Source organism: Micropterus dolomieu, linkage group LG15 (genome assembly GCF_021292245.1).
Source record: "Micropterus dolomieu isolate WLL.071019.BEF.003 ecotype Adirondacks linkage group LG15, ASM2129224v1, whole genome shotgun sequence".
NCBI lineage: Eukaryota > Metazoa > Chordata > Actinopteri > Centrarchiformes > Centrarchidae > Micropterus > Micropterus dolomieu.
The window spans coordinates 6,860,102-6,881,114 of NC_060164.1; the positions used below are offsets into that span (position 1 = coordinate 6,860,102).

Consider the following 21,013-nt stretch of genomic DNA (forward strand, 5'->3'; position numbering starts at 1 on the left):
AGCAGGAAGCATGAAGTGCTCTAAAACTTCCTGGTAGACGGCTGCGTTGACCTTGGACCTCAGAAAACACAGTGGACCAACACCAGCAGATGACATGGCACCCCAAACCATCACTGACTGTCGAAACTTTACACTGGACTTCAAGCAACGTGGATTCTGTGCCTCTCCTCTCTTCCTCCAGACTCTGGGACCTTGATTTCCAAAGGAAATGCAAAATTTACTTTCATCAGAGAACATAACTTTGGACCACTCAGCAGCAGTCCAGTCCTTTTTGTCTTTAGCCCAGGCGAGATGCTTCTGACGCTGTGTCTTGTTCAAGAGTGGCTTGACACAAGGAATGCGACAGCTGAAACCCATGTCTTGCATACGTCTGTGCGTGGTGGTTCTTGAAGCACTGACTCCAGCTGCAGTCCACTCTTTGTGAATCTCCCCCACATTTTTGAATGGGTTTTGTTTCACAATCCTCTCCAGGTTGCGGTTATCCCTATTGTTTGTACACTTTTTTCTACCACATCTTTTCCTTTCCTTCGCCTCTGTGCTTGGACACAGAGCTCTGAGAACAGCCAGCCTCTTTAGCAATGATTTTGGGGTTTTCATTAGTTGTCAGTTATAATCATCAAAATTAAAAGGAATGAACACTTGAAATATATCAGTCTGTGCGGAATGAATGCATACATTAAACAAGTTTCACTTTTTGAATGGAATTACTGAAATAAATCAACTTTTTGATGATATTCTAATTATATGACCAGCACCTGTATATTAGTTAACAGAAGCTCGACTGCTTGACTACATATATTAATTTACCATAGTATTTAAATAAGTAAGTGACTAGTCGTGGACAGTAATTAAGTACATTTTCTCAAGTACTGCACCTAAGTACAAATTTGAGGTTTTCTTTTCATGCCACTTTATATTTTTACTCCACTATATCTCAGAGGGAGATATTGCACTTTTTACTCAACTACATTTATCTAACAGTTTCAGTTACTAGTTTTTTTTACATATTAAGATTTTTCCACACAAAACAAATGAAGACTTAATAAAATATGTTTTGTTATAAACTAAACTACCCAACAGTTTATACAAATAGAGCTGAGATGATTATTAGATTGATATTGAAATTAACCGGCAACAACTTTGATGATCAACTGATCATTTAAGACATTTATTGTGTTAAAACATTTCATGGTTCCACCTTAACAAATGTGAAGATTTGCTGCTCTTCCTTTTTATTTATTCGTAATAATTTTGAGCTTTGTAATGTTGGTTAGACAAAGCAAGCATTGTGATGGTGTCGCTCTGGGTAATTGTGATGGCATTTCTCACTGTTTTCAGAATTTCAAAAATCGATTAATGAAGAAAATAATCAGCAGATTAATCCGCAATGAAAAGAATCATTGCGTTGTTGCATTATACAAAATAGTTCAAATGAGCTCCCCCTCAACAATTACTGCAGTGAAATCCTGCTTTTACATTAATGCACAAGGAATAATAATGTAATATATAATAGTATTATAGTCACAGGACATTTTTCTTTCTGTACTTTTACTTTTAATACTTTAAGTAAATTATCCTGGTTATACTTACCTACTTTTACTTTAGTAACATTTTCAATGCGTGGTATTACTACTTAAGTAAAGGATCTGAATACTTTGTACACCACTGACACACACACATATAGCTGAGAATTATTATTATAACTTGAATTATTATTGAAAGGGCAAGTTTGCCTACTGTACTTTTAAATTCTGTTTGTCATGTCAGCAACTGCTGACTAACATAACTATACTAATAGTACTTTTTACTTTTGAAAATACTTATACTAAGTATTTTTAAAAGCAGGTACTTTTGTACTTTGACTCAAGTTAAAATTGAAGACTTCTACATTTAGTGGAGTATTCAGCAAGGGTATCTGTACTTTTACTCAAGAAGAGGATTAGTGTACTTTGTCCACCACTGTATGTGGAAATATCCAAAGTTTTGTAATCTGGGTCTGAAACGGTTCAATAACCCACACAGCCTCGAGCAAAGCAGTGCTTGGGACGGGAAGATCCTTGTACCTCATCATAGTTAATGACAGTAGCAGGAATGTTTGGTCCAAGGGGTCTGCTCGCTGTTTTCCACTCATAACTCAGCTTCTATGAGAGGATAGGGATGGATGATGAACACCAACAAAGACACATACTATACATATGAACATATATTGATGGAATAACACACAAGCTATCGTTATTAGCATGCATATATTGTTACGGTACATGGACACACGATGATGAAGAACTGTGAATGACTGGGGAGCGAGTGATGGCTGATGCACTGCTGAATCAAAGGGAGTTTGACGTTGCGTCTGAGTAATTTCATGTTTCTTACAGTTTTACGTCTTTCTTACACATGTTTTTACAGTTTGAAATATCTGTTTAGGAACATAGTCATTCTAAAATGAATATAGACTGAGAAATCTTGAGTCAAGTGAGAATGCAGCACAGTCATTGGTTAATAAACAGTAAACTTCATCCGTAAAATTATAAAAAACTAGATTGCAGTTGGTTAGTTAAACATTTGCAATCACATACCTCCATGTCAACAAACTTATGATTTATTGACATTCATATTCACACAGTGGTCTAATATCTAACTGAGCAGGGGTGTAATGGAGGCTGAAATCAAATTTATGTTTAAAGAATCCAGTGGACGAAAAATGTTTTGTTCATGCAAGTACTTGCATTCATTATTATATTTTTCACTACATCACTGTAGTTGAGGCAGTCAAAAAACAGAGAAACAATCAGAGCTGCAGAGCCGGAGACTACTTAGTACCTGTTGATGTGCAAAATGTGGAGTATCGTCTTTGAATCGAAGCTTTTTCTCAATGTCATGGAGGAGAATTTCTCTGCTTTCACGAATATCTTCAATTGACGCGAGGCGCATCTTTGGTGTGTTCTTTTTTAGCCTGAAGAGACAGAAGGGAAAAATGCTTTAGAGCATGTGACCGTTCACCAATCTCATGAGCATTGTAGTCCTTTAGAGGGGGCGTACCCTAAAGGAGCTCCCTTTGGCAGGCCCATTGAGTTCGTGGGCTGACTCGGGGTCAGAGACGGCAGGACGGAGCTTAAGAACGCCACCGGGTTTTGGATCGGACTGGGGGTGGAGCTGCTTGAGGTGGGAGAGGAGGCCTGGGGAGGCGACTGGGCTCGTAAGGCAAACATGGTGTTCGGGAATGACGTCCACCCCGGAGTGGGAGAGGACACAAGGGACGGAGGGCTGGTGGGAGACTTGAGCACCCTGGTGGGGAAGGTCCTGGGTGGCGGGGAGAATGGTGGGGAGAATGGCGGGAGAGTAGGGGAGCTAGCGGCAGAGGAGCTGAGCTCAGCGGCCAGCTCTTGGAGCAGAGGGACTGGTGATTCTGTTGGGGAAGGACTCCTGACTGGTGAGAAGGTCTGAGCAGCTATGAACTCTTTAGGCCGGGCGTAATTGAAGGTGTGGGAGGTGGCGGTCAGGTTCATGAGGGAGGCGTGGGCGCTTCTCAGCAGAGGGGCGGGTGATGTGATCTGCTGTGAGGCCAGGGTTGAATCTGTAGGGGCAGTACTAAGCTTTGGTGCAGGAGGAGAGAAAAACTGGGGTGTGGGTGCAGTTCTGGCAAGAGCTGCAGAGGACAGGTTGAGGTGGGATGCATGGATGGTGTTCATCTGGGTTACGGGAGCTATACTGAGAGGAGGAGCTGTTTTCAGCTGTGGGGCAGGTGGAGGGGGGGTCACTAGTGAGGAAGTCTTTAGCTGAGGAACTGAAGGAGGGGAGCTCAAAGGAGGAGCAGGAGAAGTGTTGAGAAGAGGTGAAAAGGTGGTGTTGAGTGATGGAGCAACGCTCAGAGAGGGAGCAGGGGGGGCCGTGGTCAGTGTAGGTGCAGAGTGGGATGTCGGCTGCGGGGGTGTTGTCGTGTTAAGGTAGGGCTGGAAAGGTGGCGGATGGGGTTCACGGTGAATTCTGGGTGACCACAGCGAACCTTCGTGAGAGCTTTGGACCTCGGGCTGGATCTGGATCTGGAATGGGGTGTGGGACTGAGGCTGGGTGTGGGTTTGGGTCTGAGGTTCAGTCTCCTGCTGCTGCTCCATGAGCACCTGGTGATGCAGAAGCTGGAGCTGGGCCGGGTCCCTGGTCGATCAAAGCAAACCCAAAATTAAAGGCCACCGATCAAAACATGACACTATACATGGTGAAAATGAGAGAGGGACAGTACGCTGCTCTCATAAATAATGTCCATGCAGTCAACCCCAGCAGGAATGAGCCAAAGTCAGCATGAAGAATACTCTGCCCTTTTATGGGCTACTAACAAGTAGCCTACAAACAAAACCCTGTCCAAGCTCTAGACCTCTCCGGCTTTCGTTCTAAACAGTTCTCTTTTATTTATCATTGAATAATTGCAAACATTGTCAGACTAAACAATAGACACTGTCATATTTATCTTTGTGTTTTCAGCCTATGATACCGCATACAAAAACAACAGTGAAGAGCTGATCAGACCATACAAGGTTTTGTTTACAGCATTATCTGAAATATTAGATGAACATAAATGCAAAGTACACTTACAAATAGAAGATGCCATCCTTCGTTTTAGAAAGCGGGAAGGTCCACATTTGAAGTCCACATGCATTCATTTATGAATTGCAAGTGATTACAGCTGCTAGTTGAGCCAGTGGAGGAGGAACCTCCCGCCTCTCAATACAGCCCATCTAATTCACTTTGACAAACTATGGACACAGATCCACCACATCTCTTTTCCCCATACTACACTGTTGCAGACCATCCTGACAACCGTGTGTGTGAGTCTCAGCACAATTGTGAAATTTCTGAGACTTGTACTTGTTTTTTACTCACAGTTTGGGTTTAGCCAGCACTGGTGGTGGTTCTTTGCCGACTGACGTCTGAGTGGTGTCTTCATCAGACTGACTGGATGCGCCACTGTGTTCGTCCTTTTCATCCTCAGGCAGTTTGAAGTGCACACGCAGACCAACTCTGGAGCTGGAGCGTGAGTCTTTGTGGTTTGTTAGGGCACCTGTCTTTAGGCAGGAGTTAGGAGGGGGATCAGGGAGGGGCACCACATAGGGGCTCCCGTTCTGATAGTTTGAGGTCCCCTTAACTTTGGAGCTCATGTCAGGCAATGTCACTGAAGGTCTGGACACTTCCTGTTCAGCTGGAGTCTCAAACGTAGATGGAGAAATGAAGGGTTTTGGGTGTGAGAGCACCTGTCCACTGCTCTGTGGTTCTCGATGTGTGGCACTGGAGCCAGGAGGGTCCTGGTGGAGAAAGAAAGGATCTAAATTTGGAGTGCTGGGACTGCGAGAGTTGAGGCAGAAGCTGCTGCTCAGGCTGGAGGGTTCCAGACTGGGGAGACTGGTGTGGAGGGGGTCTGGGCGCAACATGCTGGAGCTGTGGGGGTCCAGACGGAGGGTGCTGGTGTTTAAGGGGTCCAGGCGTAAGGTGCTAGAGATGAGCGGGTCTAGTCGAATGGTGCTGGAGTGGGGCTTGATGCTGTTGGTCACAGTGACCTCTGGTTGAGGGTTTACGGAGGGAGCTGATGGGTAAGGTTCTTGAATTCGATTAGGCTCCACCGTTAAACTGCTGAAAGGCCTCACGTGATTGCTACTGCTGCCGCCATTGCCTGATGAGAATCAGAGAGATAGTCAGTCTTTTCATGTTCAGAATCCATGGTAGCTGTTGTTGTTTTTGTAAAGGGAAACAGAACTGTTACCTTTGACCCTTAGTGCAGCAGTGCTGGACACGGTTCCATACTTGTTGCTTGCTGTGCAAGTAAACATCCCCGAATCTTCAGGAAAGACCTCAGCAATGACCAGAGTGCATATTTCCTCTAGAGGGAAAGAAGTGATACTCACATAATCAAGGTGGTTTGGTATGACTGCATCATATTAATTTCTCAACTAGAGAGGGTCTTAATACACTGAGGAAAGATACATGACTTGTGCTTCAAATGCCCAGCAGTGAGGTTGCTTTGTGTCATCAGGGCTGAGAGTCTATCTGCAGCTAAGGCAGGTTGAAGTGATCTGCCATGGTGGTTTAACACAGGATGAGAGACTACCTTATATGGTCCAGAGGCAGGGAAAAGCAGCCCTGGCTTATGTACAGAAGAAGAGCAGTAGCTTTAGCCAAGGACTATAAACACTTCAGCAGAGTAATATGTATACACTGCAGCATCATATACAGGCATGCAGCTGCTCTGGTGCTGTCAAAACTTGTGTTTTTGATTGATGATGATTGAATGAAATGTGTACCTGATTCAGCTGGAGATCTGGGCTCTGAAATGGAAACAAGAACCAAAATCATTATGAAACTGCAACAGCTGAAGTTAATTAGCACTTCTCTGAGACCCGGAGAATCATATACCACAATCAGTTGATCCAGGATGACTTGTCATTTTATGAAATCCATGAAATATATTTTGTACATTTATGTTGTTATGTCTCCACAGAAAGTCAAAAATGCTTAAACACTGTTTTATGAGATGATACCATTTATAGTATTTAAACTGTAAAGACTTTTCATGACCGCAAACCTTTTAAAAAATCTTTTACAGCCATATCATTTCATTAAAATCTCCCCTATCTCCCCTATATATTTTTATGTCTCACCACTTTTTTATTTTTTTTGGTTTTATTTGAACTGTTTTTGTTGTAGCATCATTGTGTTTTTAGTTTCTTGTCTGCGCACCAAAGCTCTTAAGAAACAATAAACTGCGAGATTACAGAAATACATTTGAATTCAACTGAATTAAATTGACTTAATTAAGATCTGGGCCCAAATCTTGCATTTCCAAAAACTCATTCTTTATTAAACTAGACATGTGTGGCTGCAGCATAAATCCAGAAGACAAAATTCTCTCAAAAATACATAAAGCTCATTTGCACTTTTATTATGACAGTAGCGGGGCAGCAGCAGAGCTTACTTTTCTGCAGGATCCTAAAATCAGGAGAGTCCTCAATGATTTTCCCCTCTCGGTACCAGTCCACTCGAGGTGACGGCATCCCTTTCACGCGGCACTCTAGCACCACCAGCTGGCTTTCTGATGCAAGGAGGTCCTGCAGGCTCTGGAGGGACAAGACAGGCTGCATGTTGCATCAAGAAACACATGAAATAGACAGCAGGAGTATACATGATTTGAGAATGACTCTACCTTTGTGAATACAGGGGCAGCCATGATAGGTTGCCCGTTCAACCCTTGTAGATAGTTGGGGCTGGAGGTTTGACTCTGAGGATTAAAAAACACGTTTATATATATATATGTACACAAAATGAATCATTTTGTAATGAACAAAAATTAGGAGGTAAGGAAGCAGCTCTTCTACCTCAGGTTGCGGTGTTTGTGTTGGCACTGACAGGATGGGCAGCACAGACGAGATCACAGAGTTCAAAGGCAGTGTTGTAGCTATCACTGCAGCTGTCTGCACTGGTGGTGGTGAGGATATGACTGAGACAGATGTTGACAACTCCTGGGCTTCTTGAAGTTCTGTATGGCCAGGTGACAAAGTAGGAAACACCTGCACAGATAACACTGTTGTCTCTTCCTGAGCAGGGTGTGCTGAAGATGCCACAGATGTTTTAGGGATATTTGGGACTGGAAGTGTGGTGGCTGATGTGTGGACTGGTAAAAGAAGTTCTTGTATTGTTTGGTTAGTTGGTGGAGAGGAGAGCTGCTCTGTTTGCTCCTCAGTGGCTCCTGCAGGATGGGATGGCAGAGAGTCTTCTTCTTGTGCGGGGAGAGTTTGGCTCGATGATGGAGGTAAAGATTTCCTCTGCAGCCTTTGAAAGTCACAGAGGGAAGAAAGGCATGGTCTCGTTTAGTGTTGCAGTAGCTAAAGGTGCACATGGTGCATGGATCTAACCGACAATACAGCAAAAACTCACTGTGCTACGTGTTCAAAGTGCCGCTCCCCCTCAGAATCCGAAGAGGAGGCGCCTGTCAGTTTGGAACAAACAAGCATACACACTCCATCACTACAAGTGTTTGACTTGACTGTAAACGTATCAAAAAGAAAGAGAGAAAGATAAGAATCACCTTCGACATAGATCTCAGCTGACGTGGAATCAGTGCCATAGAAATTAGATGCGAAGCAAGAGTAACGTCCAGTATCTTCCTCGAATGCCTCTGCGATGATCAGAGAGTGGAGCTCACCATTAGTGATGACCTGAATGTCAGGGCTGTTCTCCAGCTCCTTTCCCTCACAAAACCACCTGTAACATATACAGCAAAATGCTCAGTACAATGTAGCACTATAAGCTTCTTCTAGTGTTGAAATGTTTTGTTATATTTTTAAGGATTTTTCTGTTATTATTAAAAGCATGTTTTATATGTAAATATATTGGAGAAAATCAGCTTTGTGTAAATTGTGTACCTACTATTAGCTCTTTAAGGTACCTGGTATACCCTGGAGTTTTTCTTTAACACTAGTAACACTATGGAGTCTCTGTTTTGTTTGCGCAAGCATGCGCACATACATGCGAGCAGCAGTGAAGAAGAAGACTGCTTGTAAACAATGCACAATTTAAAATATTAAAAAGTCGGCTTTTACAATTTGGACATTTTCAATTAGGGGTGTACTCACTTTTGTTGCCAGCGGTTTAGATATTAATTGCTGTGTGATGTGTTATTTTGAGGGGACACCAAATTTACACTGTAACACAAACTGTACACTCTCTACTTTACATTGTAGCAAAGTGTCATTTCTTCGGTGTTGTCACATGAAAAGATATAATCAAATATTTACACAAATGTGAGGGTGTACTCACTTTTGTGAGATACTATATATATTTACGTTTACACATATACTCATAATTGGGGTTTATTTGGGTTAAGATCTGGTAACTGTTACCACCAAAGCACATCCATCCATCGTCAACCACTTGCAGGGGGCTGGAGCCAATCCCAGCTTACATCGGGCGAAAGGCGGGGTACATCGCAGGGCCACCAAAGGACATGATTCACATGATTTTCATACTCATTAAAACCCTTTTGTAACTGACCTGCATTTGTTGTGTTTCTGCACTCATTTATTCAGTTTTGTTTTTTTAACGCGTCCCCTGTCTGTAACTTTACATGAGTTGTTTTCTACCAGTGATCTACTTCTATTTCCACTTTAGTAACAGTACTGTTATGTGACTTTACTATTATTTCAGTAGCATATTTTAAGACTCTTCTGCCCTCTCTTAGGTCTTTAAAACCCCATCTTTACATAATTCTCCTTTTCTTTCTATTTACCCTCTGACACTGTTTCTATGAGGCGGGTACCATGCGGCGTCTTTCCCTCTTCCCTGGCTAATAATGCCTCTGGCTTTGTGCCATTCAGTAGAGCTATGCAGGCTAAGAGGAAAATGTTTTGATGAGCAAGCCCTATCACTTTCCCTGTAAGACAAGAAGCAACACTAGCATGCCATGCCAGTTTAGAGACCACTTCAATGCACTGTTGATGTTATGAAGATGAGAAAACAATTGATGTAAAGGCACCTTGAGTAATTTGTTAGTATGCACTTTTTTATCAAATATTAATAATTATAATTTTTTTACTTAATTAATGAGAGATAGGGGATGAAATGCAACAAACTTCCTCAGCTGGACTCAAACCAGACTTACATATTATAAGGTATAATGTTGTGGTGTTAAATTAGGAATAAATGGGCAAAAATAATATTACAATGTGGTAAATAGCAAGAAAAACTTCTTGCCTGGCTAACATTACCTACCTTGCATTAGTCCTGCTTAGTAAGATTTAGTACATTGGATTTGTTGGCCACAGTCTATTTATTCAGTGTAAAACTAGAATAGTAAACCTCTAACTTTCCCTGTCCTGACCAGCAACATATGCAGCAGCCTCTACGTTGAAGTACATCTATTTTGAGCAGATGAGGCCTTGGTGCTTTATAAAATCCAGCCAATAAACAAACAGGAATGAGGTGATGTGTTACTCATATCCACTGCTTTCACCAGGCTTACAGATCACTTGCATGAAACACGTTTTCAAATAAATATGCAGGCAACAATACTACTACCAAAAAAATAGCGCATGAGAAAGCAGTTAATTCAAAAAAGTATTCCTCAGAACACAAACTAAGCTCCCCATGGCTTCTCAACTAACCTGATATATAGAGAGGAATTAATTTAAGCTGTGTTTTTTTTTAAATCCTGGCATAGTTCCCAATGAAAACATGAAGCTACTCTCAAGAGCTGTTCCCGGTACTTGGAGTCAACACATGTTGGACTGTGCTATCAGTGCTCTGCCTGAGGCGAGCTATGTCATTTCTAATGAGTAAGGGTCTAAATTGAAAGCATGAGTAGTAGAGGAGGTGGCTAGTCAGTGAGGCAAAGACCTCACTCGCTGCACCTGTCAGGGCTATTTACCCTCTGGACTTCAGAACCAGCGAGGAGATTCCCTTTGGAGCCTGGGAGCTCTGACTGGCCGCCCCAATCACATACGCACAATGCTAAACATAGGCTCAGAATACACACAATGCTATACCCTGACACACCAGACCAGAGACAGCACACCGCTGCAAACTGATGGGAAATATGAACCTGACAACTCTATTTCAGCTCCTTCCAGTCACAGTCGCAAACACAGTAACTTCCTGGGCTGGAGAAACTGGCACAAACATCACACTAAAGCCAATGAAAAGAGCATTATTTTAACAGGATACACAAAATATGAGCCAAGCTTGAGCTCAGCGTTAAGAGGTAACACATTTTCAGTAGAAACCACTGAAACAGAACTCAAATTAAACCATATAATAGATATCCACAAAGTAATAACTGTATAATCTTACCAAACTCTTCATGCTTCTGTCTGCTTCTGTCGGTTCCATTATCAGACTACAGCTTGCTGCGCCAGTCCAGTCTAAAAATGGCAGAGAGCTACATTCTCCCCTGGACAAGTATATGTTAGTGGCTCAACAATGTTCAGTAGGACTAACAAGCCCATGCCCCCTATAGTCTGACACCTCAGCTTTACTTCAGTTTGATACTTTGTTGTCCTGGGAGGGAAATTACAAGTCCAGCAAGGGTTTTAAGACATATCTAACATTAAAAAAAGCAGAAGACAAGCATTAACAAATGAGTTAATAGTGTCAATTAGTTAAGTATTGTCATGTTAGCTTTCAAAAAGTATTCTGCTGTACTCTGACACCAAAGACAGTTAACTGAATGCAATAAGAGGTGTAATTCCTCTAATATTTTTGTGTAGATGGTCATTGCGCCCTCATGAGAATCTGATGGTGTTCTCAATAAGAACGACAGTAAGCCTAATGTGATTATCTTTTGCCCCAGACACAACCCTGACCACCAACTGAACACACACACTCACACAAACACACACTCACACCATTCAGAATCAGCTGTTGGCTATCGTCACATGTGACTTCTGCCTGGAAGCGCCAAGAAAAGGCCACAGCCTTCAGCTTAGCTCACACTTCTCAAACACTTTGTAATTATTCAACATTGTCTGAGGCCCAGGCACAAACATGACTCAACGAAGTATACACTACAGTCTTACGTCTTCTTGATACTGAACTTGTTTAGGGTGATTACCAGATCAATATTTGAGAGTAAAAAACTCACAAAGACACACAAACAAAAAACACATCCCTAAATTAAATTAGGTTATTAAAGAATATGGATTCAGAAACAGTATGTCTTGAGTTGGACATTTTACAGTTAAAAAATAAACTCATCGGTGCTCTCTGGTGGAAAAACTGACAGTGACACCGTTCCTAAATTACCTCAAGCATATCTTTGGCACTTCTGTACTGCAACTTCTTTTGACATATGAGCAGGCATACGTGGCAATACCAGTATATCTATGATAACTTCATATTGGAGTCTGGTATACACCATTATTTTTTTTGTCCTAAAATTAGTAAGTAAAAGTATGTAAGTTGGCATATTATTTGCAAAAAAGTATTAAAAGTCAAATAAATCATATTTCATAAAAATGGCCCCTGTGAGTGATACCATTACATATTATATTATTGGAATACTATTAGAAATGCATTAATGTGTAACTGTTGTAGTTAGTTGTTGAGTTAGTAGACTTTTTATATACTGTTGGGTAGTTAAATCTATAAATTTGCATTATATATTATAAGAACACCATATGTTTTAAATGTGAAATCGTAATATGTAAAGTAACCACTAAATAAAGCTGTCAAATAAATGTAGTGGAGTAAAAAGTAAAACATTTCTCTAATGTAGTAGTAGAGCAGAAGTACAAAGTAGCATAAAATCGAAAAAAGGTACACATACCCCAAATATATCCTTAAGTACAGTACTTGAGTAAATGTACTTGTTACATTCTACTACTGAGTAAAACTAATGTCATGTTTCCATTCTGTGCTCTCAAACTGTGACCTTACCCTAAAATCCTGTTCCTGTAACATTTTCCCCAAACAAAAAGGTCATCTATCCATCGTCATGGACCCAGATCCTTTAGTACACTGCAAATCTACACTAACACAACCTTGCCTGGCCTCTGTTACATTTTTGAGTATAAAAGCACTTTTACTGTATCTCCTGCAAACAAAGAAATACATTAAAATCAGCAGTTTATTTGGGTTTTCCTTACCGGACTTCAGGCACAGGGAGTCCTCTTACAATGCAGTCTAACTGGACCTTGCTGCCCTCTGGAACCTCCCTGCTTTTCAGTTTCTGGATGAAATGAGGAGGCTCACACACAGGCTCCGCTGGGTATGGACTTTCTGTCAAGGCACAGCTATCAGCCTCCTCCTCCAACACCTCCTGGGAAACAGAGTTGTACTGCTGCTCCTCAGTAATCCTGCAGTCCTGAAACTCCACGTGCCCAATCCCTGAGTCCAGCTGGACCTCTGGTTGGTGGCTTACAGCAGGGCTGGGCCTCTCCTCCACCTCCATGGGCACGACAGCGCGCTCCCTGTTGTCCGGGCTGAGGGGGTAAACTGTTCCATCGTTCTGGCTCTTGTTCTGGTTCCTACTCCTGTGGGTTTTGCAGGCTCTTGGTCGTACCCGTTTAGAGCTGTTGGCCTTGAAGAGAGAGGAGAGCTCCTCAATGAAGTCCGCTGCCTTGTTGAGGAACTCCTTTTTGGACTGGGTCTCCGGACCGTACGGGGCATTCCTCGCCGACCTGTTAAAGTCGCTGAATCCTTCACTCGAGTCCCTGCTGTTCCTGATCATGTTTTCCTGCTGTGTTTGCACTTTGAGCATCTTTCTCTCTGATGTGAATGTTGTGTGTTTTGCTGGCAGTTCTTTGAATTCAGGGGCTGGCTGGGTGAAGTGCACGCTGGAGGGGGCAGCAAAAGGAGCAGGAGAGGGGTTAGCCAAGGCAACAGATGGGGGGTCAGAAGAAGAAACTGAAGCTGAGGAGATGTTGGAGGGGGTTAACGGTGTGGCAGAGGCCTTGAACTCTGCCCTCTCCTCATGTGGCTCATGTCCGATGGCCTGGCGGGCCAGGTTCACACTCTTATCTAGCTCCTCTTGGCTGAGGAAGGCCGAGAGGTCTGGGAGATGGGGATCATTGTGGCCCACAGAGGCCTCAGCCTTGCCTTTGAGTGACCCGTAGATCTGAAGGCGTGAGGAAGAAGCGTCTGAGCGGCTCATCTCGCTGTGGCGCTGCTGGGCTCTGGCTTCTGCCAAGTAGCTCTCCCTTAAGAGCTGAGACAGTGATGGTGGCTGGTCAGAGCTGTTCTCTTGCATGCTGTGGAAGTAATCACAAGGTATTTAATTACACTTGACATACAAATCAAGTATGTGTGTTAAAAAATACTTACTATATGTTTTTAGAATGATTTTCTGCTTTGGCCGTCTGGTCCACAAACTTTTATCAGGTCTACATGAATTGAATCTGACATAAATTAGTGCGGGGGGGTGGGATTTTTTCAGAGTCAGGATTTTTTATCTGATGCACCCGACTTTCTGGTTTGTCCTATATGCGTATGTATATGTGTTACTTGCAGAGCACTGACACTTGACATACTGTAGGTCATCTATGTCAGTGAATATTTAGCCCACTTTTTGTCACAGTTCCTTTATTGTCACATGGTAATGCAGTCAGTGGCGAGATCAAGCAGCCGCTCTTCACTAACATTTAAAAGTCCCCTGTTGAAAACAAATAGACAGGGCAATGTGAATTTGGTAACTTCTGCATTGGCAAAATGGTTCTTTGGCAGTTGACTCAGTTTCTTGAAAGTTTCCCATAGCAGTCCATTGTTAAGGTGTTTAAACACAATGTTCATGTAACTGACAGAAAAGTTAACTTAATGTTCACTGGGATGGATTTATATTGCGTTGAAAATGACTGAAACCTGTCTGAAAACCAGGACATCAATCTAAAAACATATGGTATGACAAGCAGTAGAAGTGACACGATTACAAAAAATAAATCGCAAAATCTTTTTGGTCATTGTCATTGTAATTTGTTAAAGCCAAAAAAGGGCGCTTTTTTAAAATTGTCTGATACAAACTATTTTTTAATTAATTTAAACTAATTAGCAAATTGTTAGTTGCAGCGCTAATAAGCAGTAAAGTATATGACCTTGCAGTCACTGACTTGTCTAACCTTTAGGAGGAATCATTAACGAAATTAATAAATGAAAAGCAAATATCTTGTTTTGAACCCTATACATATTTATCTGATACATACAGTATAGACTTAATACATATACTGATATATATCTTAGATATAACTAAATTAATATTACACTTCATGTTAAAACAATCCCTGGTGCACATGAGTTAAAAGCCTGGGTATGGGTAAAAATAGCTCTTTATTTTAGCCTAATTTCAGCCTTCTTCTATCCTCAACAGGGTATCAGGTTCATGCACAGAAAACTGATCTGATGGGATACAGACTGGCATTTTTTTTGCCCCTGTCCACCTCAGATCAACACTTGTATGACGTTTATTCTTTGCACAACTTTTTGAGACTAGGCATGAGCAAGTCATACAGACATGAGATAGGGTACACATATGCTACTGACACTCAAATCAGTGCAATTAAGAGAGGCAGCAATGCCCTTCCAACAGACCTGAAGCTGCAGCTGTTGTGTACATTAATCCTTTGCAAACAGGCTCCAAGCCCACCAAGTCATATCTAATAATAGCGAGGGGTCATTTTACATGAAGAAAATCCACAAAAAAAAAAGCAGTCCCCCTCATCCTGTGTGCCCTTGTTATCATGATTTTGATCGGCCACAACAATCATTAATCAGACTATGCAAACAACTATAATTATCATAAATGGGACACTGCTGAGTGAGATAATACTGTCACAGCCCACACAGAGAAACACGGTACCACACATGCAGACAGGTTAAGATAATTTAATTACGCATTTAAACAGGAATAGACTCCACCCTAGCTGAGGCTCAATGTCAGACATTTTCTGAGGCTTTATGCAGCATGTGCCAAACAACATTCAACAGGACACTGTGGACAACAAATAAATTAGGGGGTGGTGTGTTTTTACCTTCAGAATAAACTCAGCTGGCCCCCTATGACGGACTGGTAAATCCTCAGAGTGCACCTGTGCTCAAAGAGGGAGATTCCGGTGTTCTGGTTGCTGCCACCTGGGAAAATCTTGGACACCGGCAGCTGTCCAGCCTTCCCGGTTTTATCGCACAGAGTTAGCCTTGGAGTTTACGGGAAAATATGGAGCAGACTAGCTAGGGTAACCTGTCACCAGCACAAGTAGCAACATTTGTCAGTGCAGTAGGCGCAGGTTATTTTAGGGAGGCATGGCCCATGTGTCTGGGTGGTGTCCCTGCTCATTGGCCGGAGGGGGGGTTAGAGGGTTTCCTCTTCCAGTGGTCCGTCAGAGACCTCCATCCTACAGAATAGAAGCCCCTTATTGAGCCGCAGATTAACAGCAAGCATCAATTTCAAAGTTGGTAAAACTTCTGATTTTAAGTATTTTATTGGTTTGGTGGGGGGGGAGGCGAGATTTCTTTGCAACAGATTTCTGAAACAGCATTTGAGCCAAGCACAATTTTATTCACAGTTGCTTAACAGGGATATTTTTTGCAGCACGGCAAAGAGAAAGTGATATGATCTCAGCAAGTTGACATAGTGCATCCAGTATGTGGCATCTGCAATGACTGAATTTCTTCTGCTTCATTATGTTGATTATAATGCTTACTTATCGAAGAGAACATTTCTCAAGACCCAGATTTAAAGCGTTGAATGGTGAAAGACAAAATCATCTCTGTGTCCCATGATTAATGAAATTAGTTTATTTGAAAGAGAATGAGAACCATTTCATAGACCCACAGATGGAAACAAAAAGCAAGCCTGAGCATCCATTTACACTTAAAACAGTGTAAGACCTTGTATCAAATACTTCTTGTCAAGTGGATCATTTAACAAAAAATGCATCTGTGACAAACATTAGTGTACACTGACCACTATATGCAAAGACAAAAAAAACATTTACATCATGAACAGGCTATACATGATAGGAACATTGAACACACGAGTATGCCAGACTCAGGCCAAACAATAATTGCATATCATTCATTTTGTATAATCCATCAAGCATCAGGTTTAATATATTTACAGTTTAGGGATGATAAAGGAAAGTTGTCAAACAAACTGAAATCAAATTGTCAACACCATTGTATTGTTATCTAAGCTCTCTGACGAACAGTGTAATGTCCTACATGGCAAACCCTGCCAATCCTACATGCAAGGCTAAAACAGACAGGTGACATTTAAAGTTGACCTGAACCTAACAAACAAATGGTTCGACCAAAGCTCAAAACTCTTTAGTATAAAAAAAATTAAATGGCTCAGTGACTCAGACAGCATACAACATTAACAATGTCAACTCAAATCCAATGCATCATATATAAAAGACAAAAAAAAAAAACAACTTCTGCAAATCCTCTTTGGCGTAACAGGAAAATACAGTCCGGTTTGCCAACACAGTAAAGGCAACACGAAGAAGAGAATCATATTTGAGGTCAATGACTTAGCCCCTCTTGTTCTCATGTCTTTCCACACACATTTGTGTTGAGTGAAGCCACCGGGTTACAGACACAGTGGGTGATGCCAAGGGATTTGTAGTATTATCATGTGGACAGTATTATTAGCAGCAATAGAAAGTCTTGATTAGCCCAGTCTATCAAAAAAAAAAAAAGACACTTCCATGTTAAAGGTTAAGGAATGAAATACCCATCGTCAGCCTATCCCTCGTTAGGATACAGAACAGACACAACTGAAGGCACTCTTCAAATGAGGAGAGCGTGAGGAAAATCATCTCTGCGCACACAGCAGCATCCCACAAATACTAAAGCTGGATGCGTCATAATCACAGAGGAAAGCACCATAATGGAAGTCTGTGTGCTTTTTCTTTTTTCTTTAGTGCAGTGAGATTAAGTATCTGCTCAACAGCTCAACATCATATTGTCTTTGTTGTTCACAGTGTTTGTGACCTTGAGTCGACAAGAGATGAAACTGACACTTGTCAACATTGCACCTAGTGCAGTGAGCCAACTTGTGATAAAGATGCGGCAGGCATAGCTAAAGTTCTGCAACAAATCTGGTGACGGCAGCTCTGCTATCAGGAGTCATCGCTGGCCCGTTTGCGAGACTGGTCGCCCCTGGAAAACAAAAACATGTCACATCAGTGATTTAAAGTAAAGTTTGCATGCAAAAGCTGTGTTATATATTTTGTTTTTGGGGGGGGGGGGTGTCTCTAAAATATTCACAACATGCTAGTTTTGCTATGCATGTCTATTTTTCTGTATCTTCATTATCATGGATCATTCGTAAAATGGAGGTTATTATTCATGCATGCATGCTATTCTTGTCATCACAATCGAAGCAAGCAATATCATAAATTTCAGTCACTTAAACTCAAAGATCACCTGTAAAAAAAAAACAAACAAAACCAAATATGTCAGCTCCCCTAAAAACCATGGTATAGTTCGCTCACTGACTAGTGGTGAAAGCCTCAGAAAACTGACCGTGGAAATCCGTTCATGGAGAGCTCCATCTGTAACTTCTGGTCATGAGCGGCGTAGTCAGGCAGCAGAGACTCCACAGCAGGAGGGTTGATTTGGGGAATAAACCCAGAGAAAAGAGCCGGGGCTAACTGGGCCCAATCTGAAAGAGGAAACCAAAAGTCTATGAAACAGAAGGACATGTGTAGTGCAGCCTTTTCTGAATGCTGGTGGAGAAATAAACTACATAAATAAGTCTGTTTTGTTTGCTGTAGTGGAGGCAAAAACGTGACATTAACTTGCACTAGAGACACAATTAAACACAACAACACATACAAGAGCTTTGTGGCAGCAAAACATGTGAGAACAATGAACAAAGCACACCTGGTCGGAGGCTGTAGAGGCCTTTAACCACACTGGCCATTGTAGATGGCTGCACTTGAAAGGGCATGGAATGAGCTTTGATGAGAAGAGCTGAACAAGAAAAAAAGTAAGTATTTTAGAAGTAATTTGTTTTTATAATGAATCTTGTATTCTGTAGGTGTAAGAGACAGCAGCACTGACATTAGCTGAATTGACCTGGATTTAAGCAATGGAAAAAGTTTACACCAACTTTTGCTACACATTCACAATTACAAACAGGAGCAATTTACAAATGTCGAGACAGTCATCAGGACTACAAATGAAGGAATACACTTACGCATCAGTGTGTTCACATGTTTTTCTGCGACATGATCAGCAAACAGCTTCATCAGATCCTCTCTTAGGTCTCTGTTGAGTTTTGACTCGATGTAGAACTTGTTCTGAAAACATTCAAACGAAACTGAATACTGGTGACGCTCTAGCACAAGGCTGTGCTTGGGTGCAAAGAATGTGCTAGAAATTTCACTTAACAGACCAAGATATACGTTGTCTTCACAACAGATATTTAACAAAAATAAAATGCCTACCAAGTACATAAATACAGGAACTATACATTGAAGAGAAGCCGTGTATTGCGTCAGCACAACATTGAAGTTCTCAATAAAGTTCTCAGGTGGGCTGGCCTGGAAAACAATAATGAAACTGTTGGTAAATATTAATACTTTCTGTGTGTGCCGCATATAATCCTTTCCTTGTGTTTGGATTTCCTTACTTGTAGATGGGAGGAAACCTGTTGCAGATGACTTGTTATTTTTAATGTCAAATCATTGTAGAGCAGCTCAGAATGTTGCTGACAAACACACTTGTAGACGTAACTAGAAAAATAAAAAGCAAAAGGAGAAAGTCAAAACCGGTGGTACAGAATCCCAGCCTTTCAGGTGGGGCTCCTCACATGCTGTAGAAACATCAGGTGTGTGTTTGCATCATCCCTTTACCTGTATATCTGTGCATAAGAAACAGAGATGTGGTCTGTGGGATTTTGAATCAGCAAACGGTCGATTGCCTTCTCAAGGTTTGGCCAGTGGTTTTTCCGGTACTCCTCTACAGCCATTGCATTGAGAACTGAGTGAAAAGAGGAGAGCTGGTGAGGTTTTAAACGACCTGTTACATCAGACACTTGATTCTGGTCAAAACCACGGGGCCTAACAGACTGTCGTTCTGGTGCCGCGAGCACCAGTCTACAGACATTAGTGATACTGCAGCAGGCCGAGCTGTGAGTGACTACAGGAGACGAGGCCCTGCTGTCACGGCGCCTGCTTTTAAGTTAACTTACGGAACTTGGAAGTAGAGTCGAGGGTGAATTTTCCCTCGACAGCGACTGGCGGAGCCGTGCAGTCCGTCTCGCTGACTTCGCTGCTTTCACTGCCTGAATCCGAGTCCATAAACTTTGATCCCCCGGTGTTACCAGACCACACGTTCCGTCGTCGAGTTCCCGGTTCTCCTGCCGGCACCGGTAAACAGACGGGCTGCGGGACTGTAGTTGCATCCGACAGCTGGCTTCGGAGATACGGGCGGACTTTACCGCTGCTGCTCACACAAATGTTGTGGTTATGGTCGTCTTTTATGTCCAAACTGTCATCGTCCATAGCCTCCATTGTCACACCCAGCCCTGTGTACCGAAGCCTGACCTCACTAGATAAACATTTTCGATTACAAACAAGGATAAAGTCGGAAACTGTCAAGCGTCTTTCGTGATGTCCATCTCGGTTTCTGCTGTTGTTAACTACATTTTTACGACACGTCGTATCACCGGACAGCTGAGGGAAAACTGGGAAATGTAGTTTAAGAGACTTTGACTAAACCAAGACATTTACTAGGCCTTGTTTATGTAAACCTTATTCAGCTGGACCACGTAAAACTGACTAAATGTTAAATATTAATGAAGCGACTGACTAGCTTGATATTCCAGCTAAAATAAAGGCGACTACCTCGTGTTACCGTAATACGCATGCGCAGATTAGGAAACGCTTAGCCATACCAGAGCCCTTTAAAGAGCTCTGAGCCATACAACACACGTAATTTCCCAGCCAGGCATATTAAATCCTACAAGCTCTACTGGATCTCAGTTATAAATTCACTTATCAGAATACAACAATGTAACTCCTTGTCTGTTACAGAAACCCTCTCACTCTTTGAAAGCCCCGTAAAGCAGGAAAGAGGAAACCACATCTGGATCCGCAGTCAGAGGCGCAAACACCTACGAGTAGGCCTTTGTATGAAATAACAGAAATGAGTGGTCACTGTTGTTCATTCTTGTTTTACTGAGAACCCCAGAAGAGACAACAACTAATATGGTGTAAAAAAAAAAAATCATATTTCATTAAACCGTAAACAAAACATTACCTTGTATGTGAATTATGTTGGTGTGGACATTTATCTGTCACATTGGCTCAAATAATCTACCAACACGTCTTTACAGGCAGCCGACTCCTCTAAAATAAACTGTTATAACTTTATATTCCATGAAAAGTGACATGGGCAACGAAACTGGTTTTATATGAAGGGGGAAAAGTGCCATTTTCCAATACGAAGTCACTGAATATATTCCTAAGGCTTAATATTACAACTTAGTTTAACTTTGTACAGATACAAACTACTACTCTTTCATGAGTACGTTTCACAT

At 41.9% G+C, this 21,013-nt stretch overlaps 2 protein-coding genes across 4 annotated transcripts in view; both read right to left on the reverse strand.

Annotated features, from left to right (window-relative positions):
- Positions 1 to 15,759, reverse strand: part of mypn (myopalladin) — a 20,537-nt gene extending 4,778 nt beyond the window's left edge. Inside the window, exons 1-12 of one of the 3 annotated variants that reach the window (XM_046070651.1) lie at positions 15,495 to 15,759; positions 12,621 to 13,724; positions 8,069 to 8,244; positions 7,918 to 7,969; positions 7,359 to 7,812; positions 7,187 to 7,261; positions 6,959 to 7,100; positions 5,750 to 5,866; positions 4,876 to 5,659; positions 3,040 to 4,152; positions 2,821 to 2,953; positions 2,064 to 2,141 (exon numbers count right to left, since the gene is read on the reverse strand). In XM_046070651.1, coding sequence (XP_045926607.1) covers positions 2,064 to 2,141; positions 2,821 to 2,953; positions 3,040 to 4,152; positions 4,876 to 5,659; positions 5,750 to 5,866; positions 6,959 to 7,100; positions 7,187 to 7,261; positions 7,359 to 7,812; positions 7,918 to 7,969; positions 8,069 to 8,244; positions 12,621 to 13,723 — 4,227 coding nt within the window. In that variant the 5' untranslated portion in view covers position 13,724; positions 15,495 to 15,759. Of the gene's footprint in view, positions 1 to 2,063; positions 2,142 to 2,820; positions 2,954 to 3,039; positions 4,153 to 4,587; positions 4,651 to 4,875; positions 5,660 to 5,749; positions 5,867 to 6,287; positions 6,306 to 6,958; positions 7,101 to 7,186; positions 7,262 to 7,358; positions 7,813 to 7,917; positions 7,970 to 8,068; positions 8,245 to 12,620; positions 13,725 to 15,494 lie in introns of those variants that run through there. The other 2 variants (XM_046070649.1, XM_046070650.1) reach the window with 2 other exon arrangements.
- A 482-nt stretch (positions 15,760 to 16,241) lies between these two features.
- Positions 16,242 to 20,337, reverse strand: cacul1 (CDK2 associated cullin domain 1). Its single transcript, XM_046070652.1, has 8 exons — positions 19,664 to 20,337; positions 19,326 to 19,452; positions 19,103 to 19,205; positions 18,918 to 19,013; positions 18,668 to 18,770; positions 18,352 to 18,441; positions 17,992 to 18,130; positions 16,242 to 17,625 (listed from the first exon to the last, which is right to left on the reverse strand). The coding sequence occupies exons 1-8, from the start codon at positions 19,983 to 19,985 to the stop codon at positions 17,586 to 17,588; spliced, it is 1,020 nt and encodes a 339-aa protein (XP_045926608.1). The 5' UTR covers positions 19,986 to 20,337; the 3' UTR covers positions 16,242 to 17,585.
- Between the last annotated feature and the right edge of the window lie 676 nt (positions 20,338 to 21,013).